Here is a 15,900-nt window from a genome sequence, read left to right as displayed (position 1 = left end):
CTGTATTTTGCCTTTGCTAAAACATGCCTCATCCCCACAGTGCAGCCGTTTAATGGTAATATGGAAAACCCTACTCTGCATTTCAAGATCCTCATCTGGACACTTTTGTATTGGCAAACTGGGCATCATGTCAGCAATCTAATGCTTAGCTTATCTAGGTATTTTCATATTAATGAGACATGAAGGTACAGCCCAGGAAGTTCATCTAGACATTCTGCAGTCCTTATACTAGAGTGAAGGACACCTACTAGTCCACCAGCACAACATCATTGGAGATCTCCTTTCCCTCCTCTGAAGGGGGTACAGGTAGTCCACCAGGTAGTAATGATATACATTAGGTAGTATCAATATACATAAAACCAACCATGCAGAACAGCAAATACTCATAATGGGAGCATCTCACCACTAAAGGATTGCCTGTAAAAAGCCATTTAGAGAAGGGATCAAGAGACCACATATGTAAATTGGGGAGAGGCTTAGAGCTCTACCTGCTCATTTTCTTAGTAGCAACACCTATAGCAAGGGTGCCCTGAAACTAAAAAGGCAAAGGAGCAGAAAGGAGCAAATAAGCAAACAGCTCAATAAGTTAAATAAGCAAGTTAGAATGACTTCCTTGCATCTGTTGCAATTAGTGTTCTAGCTAATAACAGAATTAATTTGAGGAAGCTAGTCTGAAGTCATGGCCCACCACTATTAAGAAACTAAAGCCCATCAGCCTTTCTGCAAGTGCATGCTTTTAATTGGTTATAATCATGCTCACACAAAGAACAGGCTTCACTCTTGTTAAGGGGGATTGAAGTAATTGTATGGCTAAAGTTACTGATGCAGGAGTGCACATGCAAATGATCAAGCCTGTTTATGGACAAGGGTGTTCCATCTTTATAGAAAAGACAGTAGCAAACCCCTCTCAGCTGAAAGTGAAGTACTTTTGGATTTTACAAGAATCCAAAGCATCAGCTGAAACAGAGCAGGTGTTGACCCATTGACTACAACAGTTCAGATTTAGACAGTAAGGTTGAAAAAAATTTACATGAAAGGCCTACCTTCCAACAGGCAGCTTTTGAGGCCTGAGTACCTGGACAAGCATGTTGGACCACAAAACACTGCACAAGGATATTTCTTTCAGACAAATGCAATGCTCACACTCCACAAACACCAATTACAAACAAACCCAACACCAGCTACCCCCATAAATCCCTTTATATACCAAACTAGTCTAACCTAAGCCCATGTGAGAATTTGTATCTCAATCCTTTACCAATTAAATAATTACTCAATTAATTCACCGCATGTGAACCTATTTACAATCAATACAGGCTTTAATGCTCTCTAGTGACAGGTCAACGGAAACTAATATTCTCTTTACTACTGGCCTGCCACAATGATGTTTCATCAGAAAGGCCTTACCTTAATACAGGGCCTATCTACTATTAACCACCTGCAGTGGACACAAAGGGTGACAAAGGAGAGAGAGACAGTGTAAAGCCATCTCAGCCCCTTAGTTTGGTATCATAGCAAATCATTCCAGTTGTCCGGGGAAATGCCTTGAGAAACCCTGGATACAGTGTTGATTGTAACTGTTGTCTTCCCTGTTCTTAAGTCACAGCAGTAGGATCTCAACCAGAAGAGAGTCATTCAGCCTGTTACTTTAACAAAGAAAACTCTTTTTCCTGGAATACAGCTCATGTGACCTGATCACTGGAGCCATCTGTGTCCCTTAGGATTGAGGATCAGAACGATGAAGAGCCGTTCACTCCCCTGACCACCCAAGTCTCAAGCCCATTGCATAGTCTTGCACTCCTCACATTCTGCTCCTTTACAGTCACTCCTTCTGGCTAGCCCTGTCTACTTTCTGTTATCCAGAAAGAGGTAGGTCTCAAGTGCGTGAATCTGAATTCATTCCATGCTCTTATTTTTTTATTTATTTCCTTCAAAGAACATGACAGAGGTTATAAGAGAGAGGAAGGGCATCTGTCCTGTTTGCTGGTAGGTCTAAATGCCTTAAAATCTTTTTTGGATCAGGTCTATCTAGGGTGTATAGCCAATAAGGCAGCTCTAAGATGGCACAATAAAAGAGCCAGAGCACAGATGGAAGTGTTGTGGTTTGAAACTGACACAGGAAGACATCTCCCTGCTACCACCTCAGGTGCAGTAGTGTCAAATCACATGGTCTCCTATCTGCTCCTCTCTGCTATTCATAATCACCAGGTCCTCCCCCTGGTTTCTATATTCAGCTCTGAAGAAGCACTATAACTTAGAGATGTACAGCTGTCAGCTGTGGGAGGCTTAAGGTTTGTTTTTTCATTGAGAAAGTGAGAAATACTCCGGGATTTTGAAACACTGGCCTCTATTTTCAAAGTATTGACAACCTTTGTCTATTTGTTTCTGTATCAGGTTGTTTTTTGCTGTACGTTTTAATGAAGCAGCTGAGCCTGTCAGGTGGCTCAGCTGTTTCTTAGTCCATGCTCCTGGGTTAAATGGTTATAAATTTCTATGTACACTTACATTATTTACCTATAAAGGCCACTAAAATCACATTCTAACTCTTCAAACTTGCTGAGCTGGATGGACACCTATTTGCAGTTTATATTATTGAGAAGGGCACAAAACCTCTCTTTTTCACTATAACTCTCTATCTGTTTCCTGACATCATACAACAATCATAGGAACATTTACACCCACAGGCCTCGCCATTCCTTTGTTCTGTAAAACAGCGCAGGATGCGTAGTTATAGAGTAAACGAGCATGCCCACGTGCTCACACACTGGGGGTCTGTATAGATGCAGACATATTTCCTGCTTGCTTTCAAGCTACAATCTTTGTATGTTTTTAATTCTCAGAGAGCCAGCCTGTGCATTTGTTTCCATCGGTGACCAAGTCATGTGACACCCCCCTCCCATCCCCAAAGGCATTTCTGAGCTCTGATTGGCTGCAACTTCTCAGAACAGTGCACCAAGTGAGCAAGGGCTGCGAAGGAAAGATTCAGATTCAGCTCGTGTAGCGTACAGTAGGTGAGCCAGGAAATGACTTTGTGTCGGAAAGCGACACGTTCACGCTGTGAATTTTGCATGCATTTGGCGGAAATATCGTACTGTATACCCAATGAGCTTCTGCGTTGCTACAGAGACCACCACTCGATTCCCAGTAACCACAGCCAACATTCAGAAGAGTCTCTCTGCAAATATCAAAGGCACAAGATCAAACACCTCCTGAGACGTGTGAAAACCACAGGCAGAAACTTGAGCTCACAGCCAGAGATCACAAAGCAACGTGGAGAAACAGTCAGAAGTGCCTGCACTCGAGCAAGCATTGTTGCTTCCACCATGCAGTCGCTTTCTGGGATGAGCAGGGATCCCCGAAACCCATGCTTGCTGTGGAAAGGAAAACAATAGGAAACAAAATGGAATTTGCAAAGAACTTAACCATTTCAAAGAGTGGAAAAAAAAACAACGTTTTTTTACTTTTCCTTGGGAGTACTGCAGGGACACTTGAACTATGTTTCTGCCATTGTCCAAGACTAGAAACATCATCGGCGCCAAGCTCCCCTAATTCTGTTCTGATGGTGTCAGGCTTGTAGAACTGACATGCCAGAGCTTCAGTGGGAGTACTGTGTCCAGGATTTCGAAACTTTGTGCCTCCTGCATTCTACCACAGCTGGTTTGCAGCCGGATGTAAATGGTTCTAAACAACATATGCCTGAAATAGCTTACTTACAATCAACAGGACATATGTAGGTAGTCTGTGGCTTTCTGCTTCTGCTTTATGTTATACTCTTTTAGCTGTCTTTAGTTTTAGTTTAGAAAAAGACACTTATTCCCCCAGTTAGTTATTCTTACACTTAGACTGGATCTAACAAAAGGATTGTTTTTGTTTGAGTTTTGTTTGCAGAACTGGCATAAGAACACGAGAAGAGTCACAAAAACAGGACGCCATAACACCCATCTAGCCAGTATGGCAGTAAGTAGCTGATTGATCTGAGAATCTCATCCAGCTGGTATTTGAAACCAAGGTAGTGGCTTCAATATGGGTGGGTAGCTTGTTGCACATCGCACAATACTTTGTGTAAAGAAGTGCCTCATTTTCTCAGTTCTAAATGTACTTTTACACAGTTTTCCCTTGTGTCCTCTGGTTTGTGTTCATTCTGAAGAAGTCTGCTGGGATGACTTCCTCTTTAAATATGTGTATCGGCTCCTTTCGTGGTCTTTCGTGGTGTTTTGGGGCTCTTCCTTTGTTTTCCTACCTTCCTGTCAGTGCAGGACTTTGACTTAAACTGCTTCTAGTGCTTGAAACACGTCTGCTTCATCTACTGTTTGCTTATACTATGTTACAATGCCCATATTGAACACTACACTAACTCACTGTTGTGGAGTGTGAAATCTAAATTAAAGCAATAAAGGAAAATGGCAAACTGATTATCACAACTTTTTTATTATTCAAAGAGCTACCAGCAGTGTTACAGTGGGAATCTTCTATTCTATGTCTGTACAATTATTCAGGTAGCAGCACTACCTAAACACAGCCTGTGTTTCACAGATTCTCTGCCAGGAAGAATTGCAGTCCAGGTCATTCCAGTTTTGAAAGGAATGGGATTTTGGATCAGCCACCACACAGTCCTGGATTCCATTCTGATTATTGGGCTGATTATCGTCCCAGTACCTAAAAAATATAATTTTCATCTCAGCACAAACACCGCTAGCCCCTTTAATTGTCACAACTTGTGACAATGCTGCCCCCCATCTTTCAGAATCAGCACTGAGTGCTCTCACCTACTCAGTGTCTAGTGTTTGCTGTGACAGATCACATTATCACAGCAAACATTAGCATTATCTTGCTAACCAATCTGAAGTACATTGTCCCTTATTCCATCTCCCTCTCTGTAACTGTGTGGTCAGTGTGTGAGTATACAGTATACAGTGTGTTCAGTCAGGGTGTAGGTCAGTACTGGACTCCTCTCTCACTCTGTAATTGTGTGGGCAGTGTGTGAGTATATACAGTGTGTTCAGTCAGGGTGTAGGTCAGTACTGGACTACTCTCTCACTTTGTACAGTAACTGTATTTCACTCTCACTGTGTTACTGCATGTTCAGTGTGTGTATATACTGTATACAGTCCACTGAGAGAGAGTCTAGGAGTTTACCAGGCTGTTCCATATTTCTTACCCTGTAGTCAATCTACTGCCATCTACCCACATCCAGATCCCTTCCATAGATGCATCAGTCAGCCCAATCCACTTATTTTTGTTTCCTTTAGTTTGCCTCCAGATGAATTCCTGAGCACAAGACACAGAATTATATTTCTGTAATTTCTGTGTGCGTTAATAATCTGCCCCCCTACAGAAAGCAAAGACAACCCATCACACACATACAACAAAGACAAAGGGATACTTAGTTTCTTGCTGAAGTATGAAGAAGTTAATTCACCTAGACGTTCTTATTTTACATGGTTTGGGAGGACTGGAAGGGCTATACTTTAACTTGGAGATAATGTGGATTGATTTTACCCTTCACATACTGTACCTGCTCCTCTCTGTTGTTTATAATAACCAGATCAGCTCCCTGTTTCTTGCAGGCAGTGTGACTGTCCTTCCAGTTTTTTTCATCAATAGAGAAGTAATAACACTTGCAGCTGAAGAACACCCAGCCCCGGGGACATGGGTTACAGACCCACTCTACACATGAAACACAGAAACACTTCTGTTATCACAATGCACAGATGGACCAGCCACTGAGCAGCAAATGCAAAACCTTTTTTTAATGCAGATTGGCTCACCCTCTGACTCCACATCTTTAAATGAGCAATATTTTTCTAGACTGGGGAATGTCTTATAGATTTCAGTGACATGCCTGTTAAGTATTTTAATTTTTGTCTGGAGGCTGTCATTTTCCATCTGAAACCTTTCTATAATGCTCTGGAGTCCACTTGTGTTTCTCTGCAGCTCGGCTTTTTCATTCTGTAATTTGTCATTTACTGCAGCCAGAATGCTGTAGTTGGTCCATAACACCTGACTGGCTGCTATAAGGCTGCTGTAGTTCTCTTTAAGCCAGTCCAGCTCATTCTTCATCCTGGAGTTAGCCTGAGATAGGCTTTCAGTGACACCAGTGTCTGTGGAGAGAAGATACAGTATAAATCACATAGTTTACCAAAGCACAGAGCTCTGATGCCTCCCTTTCCACTTTTTTCTAGTGTCCTGGGTGGGCACCACTGTCTGTGAAAGCATTGTGTTATTTGGACAGATGATAAGTATTGGCTGCAGTCCTTCTTGGTTGTACTGACTAGAAGTGAGAGAGCTGCTTAAGATCACCATCCAATATGTCAGCAAACACGCAAACATCATAGCTTGTGAATGACCTGTCCAGTCACTACACATCTGTGCTATTCTCAGCAGGACCCTGCCCCAATTAATTCAGTCTTGGGGAATTATTGCATTGATTTTCAGACTAGACCTCCAAGGGGCATACTGGAAGGGGCATTTGCTGTGTAGTTTTAGGCAATGGGTGGCACAACAATAATTAAATATTTAAGACTTTTGCTCGTGTATCTTTGCTGTGAATGGCACTAATCGAAACAGGAAGAGTTTAAAATCTTAGCCTGTTCAACTATGACATAATCATTTAAACATTATGACAGTAATCCGTCACAAAACTGAAAGTCAAAGAGATTCTAACAGTGTTTTATAATCACAGCAGACAGGCTAGCATGTATGTTTGCAAGTCTGTATACCTGACCGCACACGTGCATTGTAACATCATGCTTTACTCACAGTTCACACTCAGGGCTATGATGATGGTCAGTAAGACTGCACACAGCAGCCCCAGGCACACTGTGGCCAGTCTGTAGAGAGTGGTGTTGGGATCAGCTCTCAGTGTGGACACGGACACTAGTAGGAAAAGAAAAACAAACACACTGGACTGTTACACTCAATGCTACTGATCATACAAATAATCTTTGAACCAGTTTGTACACAGTACAAGCTGTTGATAAACAGTGTTGATATTGTGGTGTTCTTCTTGACAGTCATAGAATTGCACTACAGTAACTGTAAAACACAGATTGGGACTGACCTGCGCCAGTAGGGGTCCCTCTCTCGGTTGAGAGAGTCCCTGTTGTGTTCACCTCTGCGTAGATCACATCGTCCCGTTTCACTGAGAGAGAGAGGTAGGGGTTAATGTACTTCCATGTTCTGTTGTGTTACTATACTTTTGTGTTCCATGTAAGTTATTGTGTTATTGGCACTGATGCTGGCTTTACACTTTTATCGCACAATGAAATCATGAAAAATCATGAAACATACAAAATTACTGCTCTGAAAAGCATAGTGATGTCTCATCAAAGTACTTCATCTGAAGGAGCCAAAGAGTAGTGAAACTATGGAACAAGCTACACAGCGATGCAGTTGAAGTCGATATTGTTTTCTTTCTCTAAACAACTGGATCAGATCCTGGGATCAAACGTTCAATTGTAGCCAATCCTTAATCCTTAGTGGACTGGTTGATTGAGATGGAAGGGAAAAACTTTCATTAAAAAAAATATATCCATGCATATGTTGTTCATTATTTGTTTTGCACTGTTTCTACAAGAGGGTGTTTACTGGAAATCCCCAGATTTGTCAGCCATCCATCTGTGGTTACAGTTACTGCAGCAACATTAACAACCAGAGAACATCGGCTACATCTGGTCTGAGAAAACAGCCCAATATGAGCGGAAAAAAAAAAAACTTGTGTCTATGCTGTGTTTAATGGAGATGGTGAGATAGGTGTGAGCATTCCTCTTCATTGCATTATGTGAATCAATCTGTAGTTTATTACAAGGAGGAAACATGAATTAATAATTAGAGATTGCAGGATGAACTTGAAGAAGAAGCATTGGATGATTATGCTGACTGTCTCTTTGAGACCGAAGTGGGAATTAATCATCTAAAAAGCTCAGCCGTACAGGGGGAAATTGAATCATTCTAATCTATCCATGTCTGCATGTCAGCAGACAGCATTGCAGAAAAGGCCCACAGAAGACTTCCAAAAAAGGGCAACCAGAACGGATGAAGTTCAACAGAAACGTCGCACGTAGAACGTTATAAAGAAATTAACTCCTTGACTGTCCACCGGGGAATCTCCCAAATGGATTTTATTCAGCCATTCAAATTCCTCAAATCTACCAGTTCTGAAAACGGTGTGCACTATTTCTGGATCAACTTAGAATCCAAGAAGCCTTTTAGACAGTTTATCCTTTGTGAAAGCAGGGTTCTGTTTCACCGGAGCAAACACAATTAACACTGTTGACACCTGAAGAAGGCTCCACGGCCGAAACGTTGTTTTCTCTTTTTTCTTTTTTTCAGCATGGAATAAACCTATTACGTGTTCCTTTGCAGCCTACGCATGCTGACGCAGCTACCCACCTGAACAATTAACACTGTACTTAATCTGTGATTCTTTTCCCTGAAATTGCCTGCACAAGATCAATGAAACACTGAAGATCTAAGCCAGCGGGAATCCCTCTAGTTTTTTAGAGGACTGTACGTTAATAGAGTAACAGGGCTTTTTGTTCAGCATTCCAGAAGGCATTACAAGTGATAACCCTTAATAAAAATACTTCAAATGATTTCTTCCAATTTGTATTTTTTGACCAAACGGCATTTGCAAGAGAGGCAAATACTCACCTTCTGCTCCAGAAGGGGATCTATGAGAGAAAATTACAGTAGAATAACACACATCTTCAGCCATCGAGGAGACTGAGTTACTAATTGATTGACTCAAGAGCTGAATCAGCGATAACTCCTTCCGACTGACTGGTTGAGGCTCATGGAGACAATACCTAACATACACATACTGGCCCACAGTAACTAAACAGACAGGAAGGGAGAAAAGGGTGGTTGAAGGAGGGGAGTGGCTTCATTTCTGTGTGCTTCTCTATAAACTATCCCTCCCATCTCTGTTTCACTTCAGCAGTTTTATTCTGAAGAATATTTTGGTACATTGGTTGCTCGGAGCTCTGTGATTTACTGAAATACCCAGTACAGTCTAGGTAGCAACGCTAGTCTGTACACTAGACTGTACACAGTTTGACTACTGGTACACAGACACAATCTGTACAGTGACATTCTGTTCACACTCAGGCACATTCTGACCACTGGTGCTGTATTCAGACATGTACAGCAACATGCGTTCTGATCGAAAGGTGTACCTGTGTAGTACTTTTCATGAAAATGGAGCATAACCATTTTCACAGTATACAAAATTCACCATTATTGTGAGTTCACTTCCCAGGAATTGTCTGGGAGACATGGGATCATATACAGTACCTTGAGTAAACCTGGTATCAATGCACAGCTCAACAAACCACCCCAATTGCTCCATGGTCAAGTATAGTCCTAAGGTGTTATTTAGAGCATTTCATTGCACTTTGTGAAAAGAGCTTTGCCATTGCTACAGAGATTAAATAACTTTCAGTTTCAGTCACAGATGCAGAACGCTGATATGTAACACAATGGAAACCACGAACACTTAAGACTTAGTGAAGATGAGAAGAAGAAAGAGCAGTGCCTCTCGAAAGGTCACTCGGACCAAACACAGGCTTCTACTGCAGCTTCGACTGAAAGACACAAAGCCTCTGAAAGCACAACGAGCTATTTTCACTCGCCGTCTGCACTTAGATGTTCTGGGATTCGCTACAGCTTTTCTGTAGGACAGCTGTGGTTCCCTGTACTGGTACCTGAAACTGCCAAAACCTGGAAAAATATCTTCAACCCCAACCAGGACAAGCGGACTGAAACTGGAGAGGAGAATGAAAATCCAAATCACCCTCCTCCTTGTGCGCCACTCTCATCACCCATCAGTGTTTTTTGGGTGCAACGAATGCCACGGTATCTTCAAGTATCCCGTCTGTTCACCAGGATGCAACGCAAAGCAGTAGACATTCTGTAGAGGTAACAGAAGTAAAATCATACACTTACAAAACTAAGACTACAACAAACTAAGACAAACTTCAATTACAATGACAATAGGATATGCCGTTACAAGATGCTACCTTAAGTACCATAAGCACCGGACTAAAATCATGTTAAAAAGGGGCTCACAGTGTAATAACAATGCAGCTGGGACCTCTAGTGAAAAGTATGGACTGTCCCTGAGAATCTGAACACAATTTGCACACAGTGGGAGGAAGGGGGGGTGGAAGGAGAGCAAGTGCTCTGTGTAGTTTTGATATCATATCCTCTCACCTCTTTCTTGCCCTCTGCTGACATGATCTCATTTTCCTGTCCTACAGGCATAGGCAGCCTGTATACTGACGCTCAGAATTCACAGGATACTTCCTGTTTCATGTAAATCGGTTTCATATCGGAGGCAGGAAATTGATTTTCTGCATAGTGAGAATTGGTGCAGCGATGCACCGTGTCCTCATTACCTATGATAAACTACAGTTTGAGTGGTGCATCGAGAATTCAGGTTTGTCTTTCTATAGTATGTTATGATTTGATGCTTTTTCTTAAGAAAATGATAAGAAAACTTTGAAAAGTCAGTTACACGCCCCTCTGTACGTTCGCTCCTTCAAGATGAGGTTCAGCACGATCAGTTAATTTAAATGACCCAATGGGCAGAAGTGATTTGATGAAACAAGGACGGTTTTGTTTTCTTTTTCATAAGAAATGATTAGAGTTCATACTGAAAATCCCAATTTTGACTTCACCGTCCCAAAACATTTGGAGAGCATTGCACATTGTACAATGTACATTTCAATATCTGGCAATATATAGTATTATTTCTCAAATTAAAACTACAGCTGTTTTGTATAATCTAGTACATTTGTGTACAAGTGTATTGGTTTATGTGATAAAGTTCACTTTGGACACAATCACACATCAGTCAATTTTCTTGTTCTCTACAGAGGCAGTAAGGTTGACATGATCTTGTGATGTGAAATGAGTCTTAAAGGAGACTGGACTCACCATACTCTGTGTATGTCAATAACAGGATACTAGAAGTAGTTGAAAATCAGTAAGGAGGGTCTAAGTGAGTTTACCAATATTAAATGTAGCATGGTTTAGACAAGAAAATAACTTGTGCTAAATATACAAATATGTGCATATTTCTAGTTTAATTCAAAGCATTGTTCCCCAAAACATATTATGAGCTATATACCTATGACCGGCCTAGCTCTCCTCAGGCAGCTCATGAAGCCTAAGCATATGGACAAACTACAATGGTAAAAAATACTATTTTAATAACGTTCTGGACTTAACAGAAAAATAAAACCTCTCCTCTGATGACCCAACACCAATCATCACCATGAATCACTTTCATGGTGGCTAGGCTAAAAGAAACCGGGGTGAAAATGCGACTTTCACCCTTCGCCAGTTACCTAATTCTCTACATGTAAGTCTGCTGTACCCAGAAGTGATGGTGGCCCCACTCCCTCTAGTGGCTAATCAGATGAAATGAATATGGTCACAACTGCTGGCACAATGTTAAATTGTATTGAATGATGTGAGCATGCATTTCATATTTCTAGCATTTTGCAAAATGTTAAATTTCTGTAAAGGACACATCTCTAAAGTCTAATTAAACCTGCATTCGTTTTACAGATTTTTCATTAAAGGAATTTGCTTCCTGTTCTATGTGATACATGCTCCATCTCGCACACATACAGTACAACCACCCCCTTTGTCAGGGTGTATAACTGCTGATAGCTGATATCCAAGGCTGTACCTGGGGGTGCCTGTAGTTTTTAATGGGGAGGCAACATATTAAGATAAAAACGGAACAACTGAACCCCCAAATCCATCAACTCCTGTCCGTTTTTTTTTGCAATTATAGGAGGGTGCATAAAACTACGCAAGTGGCTGTATTACTAGGATTAAAGATGAAGAATATTACAGTAAAGTGTACCACATAATCCTTGCTCATTCCTTCCAGTACATGTGGCACAGCCTACTCAGAGTCAAGCCACACAGTAGGTATTGGCAAGATCTAACCATGGGACTGCAAGCTCTCCTTAATTTTGAATTGCACTTTCAGTGATCTTAGAAATGATGCTAGCTTGTTCCAGCCGACCAGACACATCTAAAACACCACCCTCCTGTGCAAATGTGTCCATAGAATTCTTGTTCCACATGAACCTAGTCAATCTACCAAAATTGCAAAAGAAATGTTACCTTCCACATGTGAAAATGAAATGTTTTGGAAGTTCTGCTCTTTTGGTATGAAGCACCTGTGGTGTCATACAGGGTGTGTTTGGCACAGAGGAGGAGCTATGGAGCCATAGGAATGACAGAGAACTAGGTGTTACTATGCGACCACAGCTGAAGAGCGTTTGGAAACTAAGGAGGTTCAGATGGAGGTATGATTACAAGGCCAGGCTGAAAACTTCCCTGGGAGAGTTCAGGCCAGGAAGTCAGATCAGAGTTAGTGGATGTCAGGTCTGCCGTTAACATGCTGTCACGATCGTAAACCCCCTCCTCTTAAGGATGCTCCAGCCCTCCCTTGTTTAGTGTTTATCTCCTGCACCTGCCTCTGGCTCTATAAAAACCAGACCTTCCTGCCAATCTGGGCTCAGCTTTGGGAGATGGACGCCCGGAGGCCCGCCTAGTCCAGGAGTGGTACAGGCTTCACAACGGCGTCCTGACCATCTGGGTCCGGGACTGGGAGGATCTGGTCTCGTTACCCCCCTCCTCCTTTTATTCCCCCAACCCTATGCCGGATCCTGCTCCAGCTCTTAACTCTTTTTTTGTCTTTGTCAGGATGGATCACCCGGCTCTGGACTTTGGCTTCACTCTGGATATTCTTACGGACTCCCTTGGACTTGTTTGCCTCGGACTCACCCCCCCCCCGAACACCAGCGTCCCTTGGACACGCCCCCTGTTTTTCTTCCAGCCCCTATCCTTGCCGTTTTCCCCGTGTTTTCTCACTCCTCTCCGGATGGGGTCCTGACAAAAGGCTTCAGAACACATGCAGGCTGAGGCCGTGTCTAATAACAACAGCAAAGGGCAGGCCTGCCAGATGTGAGAGCAGACTAGTGGGGGCAGTGAAAGAAACCCTGGGAGCAGACTGTGGAGAAGAACATCAAAGGAAACCCAGAAAGATCTGAGTGAAAAGGGAATTCCAGAGGGAATATATTTGAATATATTTTGTATTTCAGTACGTTGCATTAGAGTTGAAAATTATGCAAATAAGTAGTTACTGCAGTTAACCAGTTAGAAAAAAACAGTAGGTTGCAGTAATACAGTGTGAACGTTTTTGGCACTCCGACAAAGATGTGCGAGAAAGATGTGATTATTTAAAGAGAGAGCAGCCTGTTGAGTGTGAGAACAGGGCTGAGGAGTAAGGCTGCTAGGAATGAAAGTGAGAGTGAGTTAAAGCACCATTGAGAGGTGGAGTTAGTTAGCAGTGCTGTCCGGGCGCAGGAAAGGGGCACTGCGTGTGCACAGCCTAGAACGTGAGAGGGAGGCATCTGAGAGGTTGTGTGGGTTTGATCATGAGCGAGTCAGGTCTCAGCCTGGGAGTGAGGTGCTGGAGGCTTGGTGTAGTGAGTGAGTCGAGTCTGAGGGTACGAGTGAGACGCCGGCGACTCTGAGTTGCGTGAGACCCAGCCCAGCGGTGATGGGAGATGACGTCAGTGGCTGGAGGCAGACCTGGACTTGGTCATGGGAGGACCAATGGCTCCGGTGAGGGAGCAAGAGTCTTCATGAGTCATCCAGGAGAAGGAGGCTCCAGCTCAGGAAGGGAGCAGGAGGCTCCTGGAGGGGCGAGGAGGAGGTGGACTGCTAGAGAAATCCAGGAGTTTCATTGAGGTGCAAGGACGGCCTTGAAGAGTAGTAGCCTTGGCTGTTGCTGTGCCTGCCCACAAGCTGGGGGTCCACACATCTTGGTGTAGCCGTATGTGTGCCACATGTCCTGGCTGCCCCAGAGAGGGGTCTGTGATTGGATTGTATATGGATAAGAAAAAATATGGACAGCTGACAATTGGAGGAAAGTGCATTTAAATGAGTGCACAGTACTTGTGCATTTAAATGAGTGCACAGTACTTGTGAGCCTTGTACAGGATGCCGTTTGGCCCTGGTGCTGATCCTGCTCTAGATCTTTTTAGGAAATTCTTCATCTCCCGCCAGGAAGGTTCTGACTGTTCCAAACGAACGGTGGGTTCATCTGGTTTGGGTGTAGCCATCGCCTCCAGCTCCTCCTCATGTCTGGGGTCACTGTGGGTTCTTACAAACCTTCTTTCACCTCCTGTTTTGGGAAAATCCAGCTTTCCTGGTCTTTTGTCCTGATATCTAATCCTTAGGATATGGATTAAAATGGAGAGTTGGGGTGGCACCGAGGTTAAGAAATTTGACTTTATTTGAATATATTTTGTGTTTCAGTACATTGCATTAGAGTTGAAAAATATGCAAATAAGTAGTGCTCATTACTGCAGTTAAACAGTTAGAGCATTACATTAGATTGCAGTAATACAGTGTGAACGCTTTTGGCACTTTGACATGAGCAAAGGGAAACGTGAAAGGATGTCATGGGAAAGTGCATTAAAAATGTTTAAACAAAGGGTTGTGATAGAATGGCACTGGTGAGCATGTTCTTGTAACTTCTTAAATAAGCACATCAGCTACCTGCCCCGTCAACCGGTAACCACGCCCACTTGAATGACATCCCTCGCAGGCCACGCCCCGCTCACCTGTGAGCCAGGTTCTGCGAGAGAGGAGGGAGCTGAGTGAGTTTGCTCCGCGTCTTTTCATGACTACTTTTATTTTTCCTTTATTTTAATGCAGATAAGTTTTAATTCGTATTATGATGTAGTCTAAAACTTGGAGGAGAAAGGGGGAGAAATATGTCTTTTCTTTTCAAACGCTTTTCTCTTTTTTAACGGGCCACTTGTGTTACACAAACAGCGTGAGTTTTTCTTTTATATCGGGGGAAAAGAGCTCTGTTGTAGCAGTAAAGTCACTGCTGTATTGGCAGAATGAAAACGTCGTTATCTCAAACTTTATCAAACACTTTTCAAACAAATTCGCTCACAAACTGAAGCGTGCCCATTTATCCAAACCGAAAATAGCTTATCTTGAATTATAAGGTGTTTTTTTATTGTATGGTAGGGGATTATATTCTTATATTCGTGGTAGAAGTTAAAATACCTCTTAGTTTCAATTGTCTTTAAATTCTAAATTATGCTGGTTTGTGTTTTCAATGTAGTATCTTCGGGCGCGACATGATTCGCACTAAATAATGAGTGTAAAAGAAAGTAGAAACATTGTATTCATTTCTTCACACGTTCTTGTGTTTCCAGTTGTGTGTCTTGCGGAAGGACATGCTTGGCCCAGCTGATAACTTCACTATGTAAGTATAAAGCTTTTTATTCGTTTACACGAATGTACTATACCTCGCGAAAATTGTTGTTAAAAAAGGCAATGCTCTCTTATCAAAAGAAGACTTAAACTAGGAGAAATTGGATTTCTTCGCGGTAGAAATTCTGACTCGAGAACATTCTAGATCTGTTGTTTATTGAAATCAGTTTCTGCTAAAACTGCACCCACTTGAGCTTTGTATACACACAGTACAGATTCATTTGAAAACGTTTTGGTTTCCACATTTCATCGCAACAGCAGAGTTCATAAAGACTTCGGTTGTGTTCACGTGTTAACTGAGTTTCAGAAAACATATGCTATTTAAAATGGAAATCCCCCCAAAAAAGCATTAGAATATGTTAGTTTCCATCCAATCGATACCCATGTATCTATATTGATTGTGTTGTGCGTTTGGTAGTTTGCACACTTTAAATTTAAACCTAAGTGCTTTGATATTCCGTTGAACAGGAACATTTCTCGTTACACGAGGCTAAGGGTTAATTCCAACTTGAATTCCTCTTAAACTGTTTCATCTTCTGAACGTGTCAGTAAATACGGAAGCTTGATCTAACTAGC

At 42.2% G+C, this 15,900-nt stretch overlaps 1 protein-coding gene across 2 annotated transcripts; it reads right to left on the bottom strand.

Moving 5' to 3' along the window:
• Positions 1 to 4,412: 4,412 nt before the first annotated feature.
• LOC102685780 (CD209 antigen-like protein B) lies at positions 4,413 to 8,842 on the bottom strand. Of its 2 annotated transcripts, XM_015337855.2 has the most exons (7): positions 8,653 to 8,842; positions 7,061 to 7,141; positions 6,760 to 6,876; positions 5,769 to 6,101; positions 5,516 to 5,667; positions 5,159 to 5,268; positions 4,413 to 4,656 (listed from the first exon to the last, which is right to left on the bottom strand). In XM_015337855.2, the coding sequence occupies exons 1-7, from the start codon at positions 8,714 to 8,716 to the stop codon at positions 4,506 to 4,508; spliced, it is 1,008 nt and encodes a 335-aa protein (XP_015193341.2). In that variant the 5' UTR covers positions 8,717 to 8,842; the 3' UTR covers positions 4,413 to 4,505. The 2 variants fall into 2 exon arrangements, with proteins under 2 accessions (XP_015193341.2, XP_069038822.1); XM_069182721.1 differs by lacking the exon at positions 7,061 to 7,141.
• Between the last annotated feature and the right edge of the window lie 7,058 nt (positions 8,843 to 15,900).

Source organism: Lepisosteus oculatus, chromosome 23, assembly GCF_040954835.1.
Source record: "Lepisosteus oculatus isolate fLepOcu1 chromosome 23, fLepOcu1.hap2, whole genome shotgun sequence".
Lineage (NCBI taxonomy): Eukaryota > Metazoa > Chordata > Actinopteri > Semionotiformes > Lepisosteidae > Lepisosteus > Lepisosteus oculatus.
The sequence above is the reverse complement of the archived record's forward strand: the minus strand, read 5'-3'. Positions and strand labels throughout refer to the sequence as shown.